This window comes from Carcharhinus amblyrhynchos, chromosome 4, assembly GCF_965287045.1.
Source record: "Carcharhinus amblyrhynchos chromosome 4, sCarAmb.v2.hapA, whole genome shotgun sequence".
In the NCBI taxonomy this organism is placed as follows: Eukaryota; Metazoa; Chordata; class Chondrichthyes; order Carcharhiniformes; family Carcharhinidae; genus Carcharhinus; species Carcharhinus amblyrhynchos.
The window spans coordinates 18,610,043-18,627,758 of record NC_137327.1 but is presented as its reverse complement, the minus strand read 5'-3'; the positions used below and the strand labels follow the sequence as shown (position 1 = coordinate 18,627,758).

At 42.0% G+C, this 17,716-nt stretch overlaps 1 protein-coding gene across 2 annotated transcripts in view; it reads left to right on the top strand.

The window, feature by feature from the left end:
• Nucleotides 1-17,716, top strand: part of cmip (c-Maf inducing protein) — a 227,149-nt gene that overhangs the window by 179,551 nt on the left and 29,882 nt on the right. Inside the window, exons 11-14 of one of the 2 annotated variants that reach the window (XM_080186763.1) lie at nucleotides 5,736-5,801; nucleotides 9,008-9,034; nucleotides 11,350-11,398; nucleotides 13,210-13,317. In XM_080186763.1, the coding sequence (XP_080042889.1) occupies nucleotides 5,736-5,801; nucleotides 9,008-9,034; nucleotides 11,350-11,398; nucleotides 13,210-13,317 (250 nt within the window). Of the gene's footprint in view, nucleotides 1-5,735; nucleotides 5,802-9,007; nucleotides 9,035-11,349; nucleotides 11,399-13,209; nucleotides 13,336-17,716 lie in introns of both variants that reach the window. The other variant, XM_080186762.1, reaches the window with a different exon arrangement.

Here is a 17,716-nt window from a genome sequence, read left to right as displayed (position 1 = left end):
CTCCACAAAATATCCAAAATCGTGAATGTCTGGACTTTGAAATGCTTTCCCTGATGAGATGAACTGATCAGATTCCCTGCTGATGGGTTTTGTTCCAATGCCTCCGAGTCTCGGACTCAGGGTCTTTCTTCGATACTGATTGATCCCAAGTTACTGCTGTCGACGTCTCTTTGTCTCTCCTCCTTCTCGGGGATTGATGAGGTGGATGTTGAATGGATGTTCCTCCTGGTGGAACAGTGTAAAACAAGAGGTCATAGATATAGAGAGGCGGTAGGTTCAAAACTGACAAAAGGGGAAACTGCTTCTCTCAGGATCTGTGGAACTCAGTGAACCAGAGTGCAGTGGAAGCAAAATCAATCGGCAGATTCAAGAAAGAGATAGATATGTTTCTGATGAAAAGTAGGATGAAGGGGTATGGGGAGCAAGCAGGAAAGTGGAGTCGAACCAAGGTAAGATCAGCCATGATTGTGTTAAATGGCAAAGCGGACCCGAAGAGCTGAATTGCCTACTTCCTCTCCTAATTCCTATGTTTCTGTGCATCTGGTGAGCTACCAGCTGGTTTTCTCACCTCACCGAGAATGGAAAATCCCTCCTGAAATAGCTGCAAGAGAGGTAGTGGCTTTATTGTTGTGGTGGAATTCACCACCACAGAAAGTAGTTGAGGCCAAAATGTTGTCTTTTTTCAAGAAGAAATTGGATATAGCTCCTGGGGCTAAAGGGACCAAGGGATATGGAAGGAAGTGGGGGAAATCAGGGTATTGAATTCGGTGATCAGCCATGATCAAAATGAATGGCGGAACAGACTTGAAGGGTCGAATGCCTACTCCTACTTCTAGTTTCTGTGGTACACTGGTCTCCAGAGCCATGAGTATTTTCAGGCTGAGTCGGAAGGCCAGGTGAGATGGGAGTGGCTGGATCGCGAGGTGATTAATTACAAGTGGGGTGGCAATTTGACCAAATTGCCATTAGACCACTGCAAGTTACGGACCTGCGTTTCATCTCCAGATTTAGATTCCAAAGAACTTCAGAAAATTAAAGATGGCATTAAAAACTGGCAATAGGCAAGTGTTTAATTGCATTTTTAAATCAGTGGAATCCTTCTTTAGTAACCTACATGACTCAAGATGCTGACAATATTAAGTCTCAGAGGATCTCACAATTAGGTTTTTAAAAACTGAGCAGATTATTTTGGTAATATTGAAAAAATTTCACCTCTTAATGGACACTTTGTTGGTAGACAAATCTACAAGCATGATCTGGGTGTTCAGCTGGAGGGTCTTTGTGCATCTGAGGCATTAACAATCAAGCAACGTGTTTATTAGGGGTTGTGGTACATCATTGTTTTGTTCCCCCACAAGATGGTGGAATGGATTTACAAACTATGGCTGTCCAGCAGCGAGAGCGCGTCACAAAATCAATCCTTCCTTTTGTCTGGAATGATTGGTTCAGCTCCAAATGTTTCAATTCTTGCACAGCTGCATGCTACCATTTCTATATTCACCTTTACTCGTGCATGGGATGTGAGAGTGGCTGGCTGGGCTGATATTTATTGCCCGCCCCTAACTTCCTTCCATTTCTGAGGACATTTCAGAGTCAACCACGTTGCTGTGGCTCTGGAGTCACATGTAGGCCAGACCGGGCAAGAACAGCAGATTTCCTTCCCTAATGGACATTAGTGAATCAAATCGGTTTTTCCGACAATGGTGTCGTGGTCATCAGTAGATTCTTAATCCCAGATATTTTTTATTGAATTCAAATTTCACTGTCTGCCGTTGTGGGATTTGAACCCAGGTCCCCAGATCTTTCCCTGGCTCTCTGGATTACCAATCAAGTGATAATACCACTATGCCACTGCCATTTAAACATTGTTAACTTTTAGGACTTGATTAGTGCCTGTCCTTATACTTCACCCAAGGTTCCTGCGTAATATTTTCTTGTGTTTGACACTTTTTAAGATGCAAATGTGAGCAAGAAATTGGACTCAATAGTGCCGACTTTGTTGAAGGCTGACTGCCCTTAGAGTTCCAAAGTGGAGCCCCCTCCTGCTTCCTTCACCTCCTGATGCTCCTGTTGCCTTTTCTGGTAGCCTGGGGGAGTGGCGCCTGTGCACCCATGGCTGGCAGCAGCTGGTTTGCGCAGGAAGTTTGTTTGAAGTCAGCACGCCCCAGTCATTTTTGAAATTTAAAACAAGTATAGAAAGCATCAAAAACATGCAAAACTGTAACGGCAGCCAGAAGTAATCAACAAGCAACTAATCTGTAAGTTGTTGATGATCCCTTTAAATAGCGCTGATGAGGCGTACTTCATGCTACTTAATGTGTTTTCCAAGTATACCCTGAGATGTGGGGCTCCAAAAATATTGTTGCTGGTATTAAATCAGTGTTGCATGCTGATTGACATCTTGAACTGCTTACTCCACATGATTCCTGTGGACAGTAAGTGAGCAAGCGCTGGCTCCTTTCCCATCAGCCATCAGAAGAGTACTTGCATGCCACTGACGTCATTTTGGAATCCTCAGGGATCTGGTGCTCTGAGACTGTAACCCAGCTGGTGGAAAGCTACTGATCATCAGTGGAAGGAACAAATGGCAGCCATGGTTGAATAGTGTGCTAGCTGTGAGATGTGAATGTGGGGCTTACGGCAGTACTAAGTGTGTGTGTGTGTGTGTGTGTGTGTGTGTGTGTGTGTGTGTGTGTGTGTGTGTGTGTGTGTGTGGGGTGAAGTAATTGGGTATGAGTTGTAATCGATGGAGTCTGGTGGCGGTTATTGAGCAGTGTCCAAAATTCGTGGGATACGGCTTACGCTGACCTTGACCACTTGTGTGAGATCATTAAACTTCTTGCAACTTTACTTCCTGCTCTTGGGATTAAGCTCTTGTTGTTAATCTGTATGGCTACTTATTCCCACTGCTTCCTCACTGTTTCTCCACCTTTGATGTCCTAGTTATTGTTAAAACTCCTTGGCTGGAATTCTCTGACCACACTGCAGCTGGGATTCTCCATTCTCGCTGCAGTGAGTGGAGCACCAAATTTTCCGTTTTCATTGGCAGCAGTGGCAGGGGGTGCAAGACTGGAGAATTCCAACCCCCGTTTACTCTCTGTCTCATCCTAGCCCTTCTCTCTTGCACTGTCCTCATCTCTATTCCCTCTAGTCCAAGGGCTCCAGACTTGAACCCATTTAGCAGATAACTGTTTTAGTCATTCACCACCGGATCTGCCTCATCCATTTAAAAAAACCATCGAGTTCTGCCAAGACTTCCCACTATTCCTGGATCATCCCAGGAAAGTTGAGATAACCGCCATAGAATTCCAAAGATTCACAACCCTTGAGCAAAGATCTTTCTGCTCATCTCATTCTAAAAAGAGACAACTTCTTATCCTGAGACCATGACCTTCATGGCTTCTCAGCCCTTTAAAGTCCGCTAAGAATTTTATAAGTTTCAATGAGCTCATCTCTTATTTTTTCTAAATCCCAAAGAATGTGACCTCCATCTACTCGATCTTTCCTCATGAAACCTCCTTTTCATTTCAGAAATGGATCTTAATGTCCCTAAGGTGAATATATTTTTCCTTTGTACGGAGATCAAAACTATGTACAGTATTTGAGATTTGATCTTAACAAAGCCTGACATAGTTATAACACGATTTTCTTGCATAACTGCATATTTTTAAAATTTATTCTTGCCAACGTATCAAGGAAGGAAGATTTCAAGTTTTGAAAATGCAAGCAATAATCCTGTTGTTTTCTCCTAGGATCATACAGTGCTGAAGAGGCCCTTCAGCCCATCATAAAACCATAAGACATAGGAGCAGAATTAGGCCACTCGGCCCATCGAGTCTGCTCTGCCATTCAATCATGGCTGATATTTTTCTCGTCCCCATTCTCCTGCATTTTCCCCATAACCCCTGACCTCCTTATTAATCAAGAACTATTCATCTCTGTCTTAAAGACACCTAGTCTCTAGAGTTTTCTGCAGCAAAGATTCATCATTCTCTGGTTGAAGAAATTCCTTCTCATCTCTGTTTTAAAGGATTGTCCCTTTAGCCTGAGGTTGTGCCCTCTGATTCTAATTTTTCCTACTAGTGGAAACACCCTCTCAACGTCCACTCTATACAAGCCTCGCAGTATCCTGTAGGTTTCAATTAGATTCCTCTCATCCTTCTAAATTCCAGTGAGTATAGACACAGAGTATTCAACCGATCTTCGTACGACAAGCTCTGCATTTCAGGGATCATTCCTGTGAACGTCCTCTGGACCGTTTCCAGGCCAGTACATCCTTCCCTGGACATAGGGCCTAAAACTGCTCACAATAGTCCAAATAGAGTCTGACCAGAGCCTTATACAGCCTCAGAAGTATATCCCTGCTCTAGCACTCGTGACATGAATGCTAACATTGCATTTGCCTTCCTAACTGCTGACTGAACCTGCATGTTAACCTTCAGAGAATCTTGAACAATGACTCCCAAGTCCCTTTGTATTTCTGATTTCCTAAGCATTTTCATTTAGAAAATAGCGTATGCCTCCATTCCTCCTTCCAAAGTGCATTACCTCACACTTTTTTACATTGTATTCTATCTGCCACTTCTTTGCTCACTCGCCTAACCTGTCCAAGTCCTTCTGCAGCCCCCTCTTCCTCAATACTACCTGTCCCTCTACGTATCTTTGCATCACCTGTAAACTTAGCAACAGTGTCTTCAGTTCCTTCCTCCAAATCATTAATGTATATTGTGAAAAGTTGTGGTCCCAGTACTGACCCCTGAGGCATACCCCTAGTCACCGGCTGCCATCCTGAAAAAGGCCCCTTTACCTCTACTCTCTGCCTTCTGCCACTCAGCCAATCCTCTATCCATGCCAGGATCTTACCCTTAACACCATGGGCTCTTATTTAACAGTCTTCTATGCGGCACCTTGTCAGAGACCTTCTGGAAATCTAAATAAATCACAACCACCGGTTCTCCTTTATCTAACTTCCTTCTTACCTCCTCAAAGAACTCTAACAGATTTGTCAGACATGGCCTCCTCTTGGCAAAGCTGAGCTGACTGAGTCCTACTTTATCATGCACTTCCAAGTACTCTGCAATCTCATCTTTAATAGTGGATTCTAAAATCTTGTCAGTGACTGAAGTCATGCCAACCATCTGCTGCCTCCCTCTCTTCTTAAACAATGAGTGAACCCACTGAGTCCACACCGGCACATTAGAAATACCTGAACTCCCAACTAATCTCATCTGCCAGGTCTTGGCCCAAAGCCCTGAATGTTATGATGTGCCAAGTGCTCATCCAGATGCTTTTTAAAGGATGTGAGGCAACCTGCCTCTACCACCCTCCGAGGCAGCGCATTCCAGACAATCACCATGGTGACTGGGACACTCTTATTCCCTTGGGTATTGGGGTAGAATGAGAGATGTGGAGATAGGGTAAAGTGGAATTGAAGTTGAAAATCAACCATGATTTGATTGAATGGTGGAGCAGGGCCAAAGGGGCAAATGACCAACTCCTGCTCCTATTTCCTATGTTCTTGTACTGTTTTTGGAACCTTGTTTGGATATCACATTCAGGATAAAATAACTTGTTGCAGGAACAATTCTATGTTAAGAAAGACTGTGTCATCAGCCATGATGAAATACGCAATGTAATTTCATATATTTAGTTTTATTTTTAGAAAAATTGTGTGTTAATTACAAACGTAAGTGTAACTCATGCAGGAGTTGATATCTGTTTGTCCTGTTCCATAGGTCAGATTACGACGACTGGAGACCTGCTCTTGCTAGCCTGCTTCAACCTATTCCCTTTCCCAAAGAGTAAGTATAGCAATGCAGAGAACGTAGCTAATACGTGTATATATTCTGTGTGTACTCTTTTTTTATGTAAAAATCCCAGTTTTCCCAACTGGGGAAGCTTTCCTTCCGTTTGCCCGAGTAAGGGGCATATTAATGTGGGTAGATAAATCGACAACTGAGGAAAGAATAAGCTTTGGATTGTGTTGACAGTGTTTGATTAGCTTTGGTCCTGGGCTAAACTGGAAAGCCTTGAAGGTAGAGTGGAAAGGGAGAGCTGCCCGAGAATACGATGAGAAAATAGGCCCAGAGAGTGAAGCAATAGATGCCTCAAACCATTTTATATAAATGTTTAGGACCTTTAGGATTAAAATAGGAAATCCAGAGCTCCTTACCTGATAGGATGCTATATTAGAACAAATATGATATCTAGTTAAGTACTGACATGGCTGGGTACATGTACAGATTATTCTGTGAGATAAAAAATATAAACATCAGAAGTAGTGTGTGTAACTTTTATGTGAAATAGAACTTAATTAAAATTAAATGAACTCATCCCATTTTTTTCATTCACTATTAATCACTATTTATTCCTAATTGCTCTTGTGAAGGTGGGTCTGAGCCACCAAGATGAATGGTTTGCTAGGCCATGTTAGAGACAGCTAAGATTCAGTCACATTGCTCTGAGTACTTGGAGTCACTTATATGCCAGACCTCGTAAGGATGACAGACTTCCTTGCTTAAAGGATATTAGAGAAACCACTTGAGTTCTAAGACAATCCAATAGTTTCATAGTCAGCATTACAATAATAGATTTTTATTCTGGATTTATTTAATTAATTGAAGTTAAAACCCCGACTCCTGTTGTGGGATCTGAACTCGCACATCTTGTGGGTTACTCCAGGCCTATGGATTACTGGTCTAGCAATGACCATGATGCTGCCATACCCCTGGTGGTGTAAATTCTATAGGTATGGGTGACAGACACAAAAGAAGCCAAACAAGTTACAGGGATCTGCTAAATACAGATTTGAATTGATTTGATTTATTATTGTCACATGTATTAGCATAAAGTAAGAAGTATTGTTTTTTGCACGCTATACAGACAAAGCATATGTTCATAGAGAAGGAAATGAGAGAGTGCAGAGTGTAATGTTACTGTAATAGTTAGGGTGTAGAGAAAGATCAACTTAATGCAAGGTAGATCCATTCAAAAGTCTGATGCCAGCAGGGAAGAAGCTGTTCTTGAGTCGATTAGTATGTGACCTTAGACTTACTGTTAGGTTAGGAAGAAGCTTTGAACCAAAACCCTACAGGAACAGATTCAGTTGTCAATAGGAAACTTTAATTTACTAGAAATAGATTGATAAGTCACAATTTTAGAGTATTATTTGGAAAACATCTAAGAATCCACTCAAACAGGGGAATTATTAGACATGATATTAAGGAACAATGAAGAGATGGTCTTTGAAGAAGAATCGCACTAAGGGCCCAATGTGACCATCAAATGTCCACAAAGCCCCAAACTGGGGGAATGAGATCAGTGGAAATCCTATCACACCAGAACTCTGCTCAAAGAAGAAATTTCAAACTTTGGTTTAGACCAATACAACATAAATAATATCTATGCAGTGAATACGGTAGATATTTTGTTTCCTCATTTGCTACATTGCAGTCACAACCCCACTCTCACATGAGGAAGTTCTCAGTGCTGAGGACAGGGTTCCAGACCAAGCCCATACTTTTTTTCTACCTCTCTTCAAGTCAGTTATGTATGGTCCATTAAGCAGATCATCATGTGAGGAAATGTTGAGCTGGTTAGATTTGCACTCATTGGAATTTAGAAGAATGAGAGTTGATCTTATTGAAATATCTAAGATTCTAGGGGTTTGAGAGGGTAGTTGCTATTTCCCCTTTTGGGAATCTAGAACAAGAGGGTACAGATTCTGGATGAAGGGGCTCCCAATTAAGCTGTAAATGAGGAGGAATTTCTTCTGAGATTTGACAATCTTCAGAATTCTGTACCCTGAGAGTGGTGGAGGCTGCATCATTGAATACATTCAAGGCTGAATTGGACAGAATTTGAACTGTAAGGGAGTTGAGGGTTGTGGGAGCAGGTGAGAAAGTGGAGTTGAGGTCATAGTCAGATCTTACTGACAGAGCTGGTGAGTGTCAATGGACTATGCCTCCTATTTCTTGTGCTTGAATCCACAAGGTGACATTGACTGACCATCAGATGTCCCACTTGCAAACGAAACAATCAGTGACATCAGCCTCAATGTAAGGATTGAGTGCCTAAATACTCTGTAAAACGAAAGATAGAATATCAATTAGCTCCAATTAAATTGTCATTTACCAACTGGGAAACACTGTTCAGCCATAAAGAAATATGATTGGTTTTGTGTCTGTATTATGAGATTTGGAGGTAAGGCATTTACTCATTCTCTGGCTACTTTTGCATAACTCGGCTGAAACTATTATGAATTGACCCCAGGAACTGACCATAGTATTAAATGGGGCAACAATGGTAAGTTATCAGAAATTTAAAGATATTCCTGTGTGATTTCTTATCACTGTAAGCAATGGAATGTATTAAGTTTCCCTATGCAAACTGTATTGCTGAGCGAGGGGAGAACAAAATGTAGCCTCTGCTGTGTGCAGTGCAAAATCTTGGGACTCAGAGTAATGAGCATGGTGATTTTGAAAGTACAACTCAAGGGGTCAGAATTAGAAGCTGTAATCAAGCTCTCTTCTGACTCAGTATGTGTCTACATCATGTCATAGGTGTTAGCACAGCCAACTTCAACTGATACTCAAACAAAGCAAGGAAAATAATGACTGACATGTTGCTATTTATTTTGTTGTTGTTTTCTAGTGACCCACAAACAGGATCCTAGAATTCACAAAGACTAAATTGCTAAATCTAACATGCTGCAATGAATGACCTTTAACAGGTTCTCTAACATATAATTCTAACCTCCCACGTCCCCAGGTAAATTCCCATTCACTGCTTGCCTGTACACCTGGAGTCATTAGCATTGGAAAAAAATTTTTAAAAACTTATTTCATCAACAGCTATTTCTCTTTTTTTATGTATTTAACAAATTGTGGCTGGAATTTATGATATCTTTGGTGAAAATATTCTAAAAACTATGTATAACTAACTGATACATGTTACACTTATTGTATTACGGATGGATATATAAAATGTCTGTGCATTTCACCTACAGGGCACTCGCACATGTGAAGTTCACAAAGTAAGTCACATACTTTATCTGTTTTAATTTATAAAGACATGATTTTTGTGAATGTGGAAAGAATTACTGTTCTTTTCAATTTCTTTGTTCATATCCCAAGTGTGCAACACTGCCTTTTGCACATACTTATTAATATTTTCCACGGTTATTAACATAAGCTAATGCACCCCACCAATGTTTCCACTCACAATGAACAGAGGAAAATGTACCTATACATCAGTACAATATAATAATCAAATGTGCCAGCTACGATGTATGATTCTGTTCTAAAATATGTAACGTAATGCACAACATATCATGTTTTCAAACAATACGGAGCATTAAATTGTGTTGAAAGTACTTGTGCAAGAATATATTGAACTGTCAGGTATTGCCTCATAGTCTGCATTCCCTATATTCGGACACATTCACTGCGTCTCCCCACCCAACCTCACCACACCCCAACTCCAATAAGGCAATAAAATTCTTCATTAGCTCATGAGAAAACGTTTAAAAATGCATGGAGTACAAATATGCCCCTTAACTAAGGGGCACTCAGCATAAGATATACAGCTAAATCTAGCCAGCTGACTCTTTGAAGTTGTCATAATGCATTTGGGTATTCTAAAACCACTGAATTTTAAATTATCAAGTACTGATATTTAATCATTCGCATCAATTAGAAAAAACTAGCTCCTACAATGGAAGGACTTTAAAATGCATAAATCTTGTCCTTAATCTTTTGAATGATTTATTATGCAATTTACTTGCACATTGTTTGATTAAATGCGATTGAATTCTCTTGAAATAGAATACTTCAGAAATTTGATTATTGATTTATTGAGAATCATACATTCCAGCTCTTGGGTTTGTGCGTCATTGGTATAAATCATACCTTCTACATTGGCGGGGTGCCTATATACTGTACTAGTACTCATGGTATAGACTTTAGCAGGGTGTGCATGTGTACAATTCTGAGCTTTTTATTTAAAGTGTCCAATTCTTAATGTTTAGATGTTTCACTGTAACAGTGTGACAACTTAGGTTTTTCAATATGATTGGTTGATGGGTTAGTATAACATCTTATAACTGCAGGAATAAGCCTTGATTCTCAGTTCCAACCTGCCTTCTGCACACGTTTAGTAATATTTTCCCCAGTTATTAATGTGAACTAATGCACCCCACCAATATGTCCTCTCCAATGAACAGAGGAAAATGTACCTATACATCAGTACAATACAGTAATCAAATGTGCCAGCTATGATGTATGATTCTATACTAAAATAGGCAACGTAACACACAACATATCATGTTTTCAAACAATACGGAGCATTAAATTGTGTTGAAATACGTCATCCTGTCTCTTGGGTGTAATGAAAATAATAAGAATCATGCAGTTCTAGTCATTCCATCACCCAAAGGAAAGGTTTAATTATATATAGTCTTCCTAAAGACAGTGCTTTAGTGATGTTACCTGGTTTGTACACTGCTGAGAGGTCACATTAGTGGCTGGATTTCCAGCTGAAATGGACACACTATATTAACCAGGAACACACCAGTAACACTTGATAATTACCTACAAACTTTCAACTTAAAAGCAGATGATGGGGTTTTTTTTTGACAAATTTTAACACTTCAAATATCTCCAATCTTGCTCTCAACTGGGCACGGATCCCGTCATGTGAAGTTACAATACCTGGGGTCTTTTCAAACTTTTATTTGGGAAACTTTGAATCAAACCATGGCTAAAGAATGAGAGGAGATCTCATTGAGACGTATAAGATGATGAATGGGATGGATAGGATAGAGGTGGAAAGACTCTTCCCGCTCAAAAAAGACAATAGGACTAGGGGGCACAGCCTCAAGATAAAAGGGGGGCGGTTTAGAACGGAGTTGAGGAGGAACTTCTTCACTCAAAGGGTGGTGAATCTCTGGAATTCTCTGCCCGTTGAAGTGGTAGAGGCTGCCTCGCTAAATATTTTTAAGACGCGGGTTGATGGGCTTTTGATAGGAGAGGGGATTAAGGGTTATGGGGAGAGGGCGGGAAAGTGGAACTGAGCAGCGACAGATCAGCCATGATCTTATTGAATGGCGGGGCAGGCTCGAAGGGCTGGATGGCCTACTCCTGCTCCTATTTCTTATGTTCTTATGTTCTTAAATGTCTTTTAATCTGCCGCGATTGTTTAATCCCAAATTCGCTTAGCATCAGCAGTGAGAACCAGCTGGAGTAGAAACAATTCCTATTTTTAGCTAATTTTCCTATCACACATTTACATTGTTTATAAAGACAACAGGAGTTACGTGGTTTGTAGTTACCGATTTGTGATTTTTCTCAGGGAATTGAAGTATGTCATACAGAGATTCGCAGAGGACCCAAGACAAGAGGTGAATAAAATCCACAAAATAACATGATAAATGTGTTATAAACTAGAAGTTACAGATGGCAATATTAGCAAACAATTTTTTTCAATGATATTCGTTGCCTTAATGTAGGATAATTTCCTTCTATAGCATATGTCTTTATTTATAAAACCCGGTATCCCATGTATTTATTAACTACATTGTTAGCCTGTCCTGCCACTTTCAAGGATTATTCACAAGCACTTTGAGATTTTTGATGTATTATCTCTCCTTATTCTTCCTACCAAAATGTATCAACTCATGAACTTCATCTGCCATGTGACCCAACCTATGTCCTCTTAAAATCAATGATTAACCTTCTTGCTGTTTCCTTCTAATTTCATGTCATCTGCAAATTTTGAAATTGTTCTCCAGACTCCCAATTTTGAAGTTTGGGGAACTTCATTCTATGCTTTCACCAGTCCAAAAATAGCCATTCACCACAACTCTGAGTTCTATTCCTTATCTATTCTTCCATAGGCTCTGCTCCCACTGCCGTTTCACCGTTTGGAGAACTGCCTTTGGGTACAGGACATCACTGTTCCTTTACTCTTTCTCCACCAGAATCTTCGGTGCAGCTTTGAAAGCCTGGATGACTTCCCTTTCCCATGTTTAGCCATTTCTATATTTCCCAGATTAGATTCAGTTCCCACAGAAATTCCAGCATCTGCTCTGGCCACAATAAACTTCCTCTTTAATAGGGGCAGGCTAATTTTGAGTAATGTGAGCATGTATCGATTTTCCCGGTACATGCAGAAAGCAACAATGCTATCACGGATACTTGCATGCAGTAATCATGAAAATAAGCAGGCAGCAGATGCCACCAACCTGCATTACATTGAATGCATTAAAGACATCCTGTATTTGCACACATTTTCTCCTAACCTGCACATCATTGTATTTTTTGTAATTTTACCTAGTCTATCTCCTTCTTTTCAATCCTCTTGTGTACTCTACTTTTAAATGCTACATCTCAGTGCCAACCTGCTGTCAGATAGTTTCAACCTTCTCCAATTGCAATAGTTAACGGGCTTGATTCCCAACCTCCCTGACCCTCTCTGTTTCGCAGTGTGGGGTGGTGTGCAAAAGCTGGTGCTGAGACCCCCTGGCTCTGACACTGTCCTTGGGGTTTCCCACTGTGTTCAACACCCTCCGCTGGGAAATCTGTATAGTATTGCAGCCAATTTACACTTTCTTCACCATATTCAAATTCCAGCCTTCGTGCTCTCAAGAATATTGATGCCAGGTGTGATCAGGCAGAAACTATTCACCTTGAACAGAAGTACCCCCCCCCCCGCCAAACTGGCCCTAATGTCCACGGAATCTGAAGCCCTCCTTCCTGCAGCATATCCTGAACCTACACATTAATTTGCCGACTGGAAAGTGGCACTGGAAGTAATTTGTGGGTAGAAATCTCAAACAGCACATGGTAAAGTAACATAGAAACAGTCAGTATCTGTACATGATGTGTGTCTGATACCTATATGGATATGTGCTCTATATATGTGTATGTACATAATGTAGTACACTGCAGCCTCTGCACTTTTTGCACTCCATTCGATGCTTTTTTTTAATGAAAAGTTGAGCTTCAATGAAGTCATTAATTTGCCCTCAAGTTACAGCTTTTAGTCAGGCCTTTTTCTGATTTCACTGGTTGTGAAGACTTTAAATTGATCTGGAATTGAAAAGTAGATCACAGGATAAGTAAAAATCATCCAGTGCCAGTCCAATATGGGTCACTGAGCATATTTTAAATGCAGGATTGGCACTCAAGTGAATTAATTGTTTTCTGGCAGGTCCATTCTTGTTTGTTGAGTGTTCGGGCTGGCAAAGATGGTTGGTTCCAGCTCTACAGTCCAGGAGGAGTAGCCTGTGATGATGACGGGGAGCTTTTTGCCAGTATGGTACGTGTTTGCAATAATGTGAGTTAATACTTTCTGTTTATGTTACAAATAAGCATAAGATAATACTTTGCTAAGAAAACTGAGTTAACGTCATACTTACTTATACAATACTTTATGCATTAAATGATCCAAGCCTTTAATCACAATTGCTGGTGCTCTGTTTTATATATTGGAAATGAGTGATAGAAAGTTTCATTCGCACACTTTTGTTTACTTCTAATAGTCCCATTGTGCACAGAGTAATCCTATTCTCAAAAGCAAGTAATCTGACTGGATTAGCTTCAGATGGAAGTGGAACACTTTCCAAACTGTACTTGCACATATTGATTGCGTTGTTTATATGATTTACAAACACAGAATCAGAGTACCTCCAGTGCAGAAGGAGACCATTTGGCCCAGTATGTCTGCACCAACACTCCGACAGAGCGTCTTACGCAAGCCCTATCCATGTAATTCCAGATTTACCGCGCTAATTCCCCAAATGTAATCATTGGATACTAAAGAACAATTTATCATTTCCTAGCCACCTAACCTGCACGTTTTTGGACTGTGGGAGGAAACCCATGCAGACATGGGGAGAACATGCAGACTCCACACAGACAGTGATCCAGAGTGAGAATTGAACCCAGGTCCCTGGCACTGTGAGGCAGCAATGCCAACCACTATGCCACTGTGCATCCCCACATTTGGCCCAACTAGCCTTTGCCACTTGAATATCCTTCCATCTTCTTTCAGCTAAACTTATGATCTTAACCAACTATTTCCTTTCTCCCTCATATGCTTGTCTAACTCCCCTTTAAATTCATTAAACTATTTGTTTTGACCACTCTCCTTGGCAGCCAGTTTCTCGCCACTCTTTGAGTAAAGAGGTTTCTTCTGAATTTCCGACTGGATTTCTTGGTGACTGTTTGATATCGTTGGCCTGTAGTTAATGTTGTTCCCCGTGACATGAAATGCCCACTCTGTGTCCCCTTCATCATTTCAAAGGCCTCTATTCGGGCATCACTCAGCCTTCTCCCTTCAAGGGAGAAAAGGCACAGCCTTTCATTCCTTTCCTGACATGTATTGCCACACATGCTTGGCTGGTGTCCTTGCTTATATAAAGTTGAAAGAGGCTACGCCAGCAAATTCACATCAGAATTTGGAGTGCTGTACCAGCTGTATTCAATTTTTGATCAGTGCACTTCCTTTGAGATTATCAACAGGAAGAGGGAAGTTAGAATTCTCAGCAATATCCAAAGATTCAGTGCAGCCATATTCTGGAATTGGTTTAGCCAGTACTGTGGTTGACATCTGTGGCTTGATTTTGACTGTTCAGTGGGTGAGCAGCCAGAGACTGTTGTCCATCTGATTGTATCAAAGGGGACAATCCCACCCACCCACCCCCATGCATTTTAAGAGCCAGACTTCATTTGTTGTTTCCGTGGACATCCTGGGGCAGCGTGATGATGCAAGTTTTGACAGCACAGAGAGCCGGGTGGTTGATAAGTAGAGGGGTGAGGGATATGCCTGTTCTTAGAGAGAAGAGGGTAGCCTGTAACAAAGAAACATGGCTTAATTTGAAGCAGTCTGCAGTAACGCTCCTACTTCTGGCCTCACAAAGAAATCAAAACTTATCTTTAGCCCATTATTATCTTAAAATGGCCATTGGTTCCCACTGTATATCATAGAAATGTATTAAAGGATCTACCACCTAAACTAATTGGCCTCTTTGGCCACCCAATGGCAGCACCCTTTTAAGATAATAGTGACAAGACAGCTGACACAAATGGGATAGTAAGCCACTTTTTGGCCTACTAAGACTCCTTGTACATCAGTTAAACGCTAACCTTCAGACTGGGGTCTGGTATAGAACAACAGCCATTTGCAGTTATTTCATTATCAACAACTCTCACTCAGTTGGCAGGGATTCCAATTATGTTGATGTCACACAGCAGCAGAACTCATTCTCCATGTTTTATCTACACCATGGCTCCACTGTCTAATGTCCACATAAAGGGTGGCACGGTGGCACGGTGGCACAGTGGTTAGCACTGCTGCCTCACAGTGCCAGAGACCTGGGTTTGATTCCAGCCTTGGGTCACTGTCTGTGTGGAGTTTGCACATTCTCCCGTATGGCACACTCTGGTTCCCTCCCTCAGTCCAAAGATGTACAGATTAGGTGGACTGGCCATGCTAAATTGTCCTTTGGTGTCCCAAGATGTGTAGGTAAGCAGGGTAAATACATGGAGTATGGCAGCGGGGCGGGGTGGGCCTGGAAGGATGCTCTATCGGAGAGTCGGTGGAGACTTGATGAGCTGAACGGCCTCCTTCTATACTGTACAGATTCTATAATCATAGCCACCACTGCACTGTATCTGAAGGTTGAACAACTGTATGTACTTGCATTGCGACAGATTCAATAATACCCCAGCTACTCCCCCGCCCAATGTGCTTGAGGCTGATGTAATGAAATGATGCAATTCTTCCTCAGGCTTTCCTTGGGTGGACAACTGCTGCACGGCGCTTTCTGTGCTGAAAGGTATTAAGTTACCTGGATTACACATGGCTTATACCAGCCTGTGACAAATATCTGCCTTTATGGCCAAGACTCACACAAAGAGCAAAGAGTGAGAAACATTACTTGGCATGTAATCTGAGTAAATAACTCCACATTCTGGCTCACACTTTGTCCCCTAGCTGCAAATTCTCAACAAAAAATTCAAATCTGTAGCTAGATTGTAAAAAGAAGCTGGAAGGAGCGAGGCTGAGTGGATAAATGGGGCCTTTGTGTTTGTTGTCACGGGCAAGTTCCAGTGATGTCACTCATATGTGAACTTTATTTGAACCAGTCGGAGTCCACAATCAATCTCTGGCAGAACCAAGTGAGTCTGCTCGGCCTTCACTGCTGGAATTCCCGGAATTATCCCGATTAGGCCAGGTGAAGGAGACAAGAAAAGGAACTGCCTTAGAACCAGACCTTTCCTTTTCCCCTGTGAGAAAGGTTCAGCCAATGCCCTTTTCAGCTGGGATGTGGAGATGCCGGCGTTGGACTGGGGTAGGCTCAGTCAGAAGTCTCACAACACGAGGTTAAAGTCCAACAGGTTTATTTGGAATTGTGACCTTTCAGAGTGCAGCTCCTTCATCTGAAAGCTTGTGATTCCAAATAAACCTGTTTGGACTTTAACTTCGTGTTGTGAGATTTCTTAGTGCTTTTCATCTAGGGACAGATTATACTGATCTGTTTTATCTTTGCATTTGGTCTAGCTTGCAAACGGGTCCCAAACTTTACATATTATAAACGGCTTTAGTTAGCAAGATATAAATGCTCTTGTTTAGCAAGAACGTTTAAAATTAACAAGCATTTTTCAGTAATGCGTTTTCCTCTCCAGTTCGGTTCCTTGATAGCAAGTATCGTTTCATGCCTGGTAGTTGGGTTGCTACCTGTACTAAAGTAAATGCCACCAAAGGAAGTCATTGGCTGCTAATACCTTCCGTTTCTTCTCTATTTCATTCCTAGGGTGAACATGTGGGTGGCGGGGGTGGGGGAAGGGATGGTGGAAGTGTTGGAGCAGTGAGATCCCACGGTGCTCTAGCCTTCCCTCCGAGTCTCTTCGATGAGGCCCTTCTGAGATTGAAAACTCAAATAGGAGGAAGAAATGAAACCAGCTGTTGTGAAAGTGCTGCTCAATATCTATCTCTAAATTGTGCGGCGCTTCCCCGAAGCAGGTTAGGTGGTGAGGGGGCATTTCATCAGGGAGTGGTAACCTACCCCTGTCTCTCTGGTCTGCCCCAAATCAAGTCTGAGGCCTGAGGTGAGATGGCACATGGATGACGTGAGGTGAGATGGCACATGGATGACGTGAGGTGAGATGGCACATGGATGGCATTCCCACTTCTTTACCAATTGAGATCTTTAAGTGGGCAATTAATACCCAGTTAAGGCCCGCATTCTGCCTGTAGCTGCTAGTATTTACCCAGCAGGGGGTGGGGGGGCTCACTGTGTGAGAAGTCCCACCTGGCTTCAATGGCGGTCCCTCAGCCTCAGGCACTCAGCGCCCTCCCCTTGCTCCCACCACCACTCATCTGTGGCCCAGGTGCCTTGCCAATCCCAGGCCTCGGTGGGTGCATTGCTGACAACAGCCACCACCTGCCTCGTGGTCCTGCTGCACTCAGCTGCCGGCTTCTGATTGGCTGACAACTCTCAGAAGGCAGGGCATCCGGCCTAGGGGCCTTTGGTCCCGGGTAAGGCCTGTCACTGCCTAGATTGGCGCTTAGTACAGCAGGCCATCCCGAAAGTAGGCAGAGTGAGGCTCTCTCAGGTTTTCATAGAGTCCTAATGAAAACCAGATAATGACAAGCATCAGCGTTTCTGTGTGTGTGCACACGTGTGTGTGCGCGTGCGTGTGTGTACGCGTGT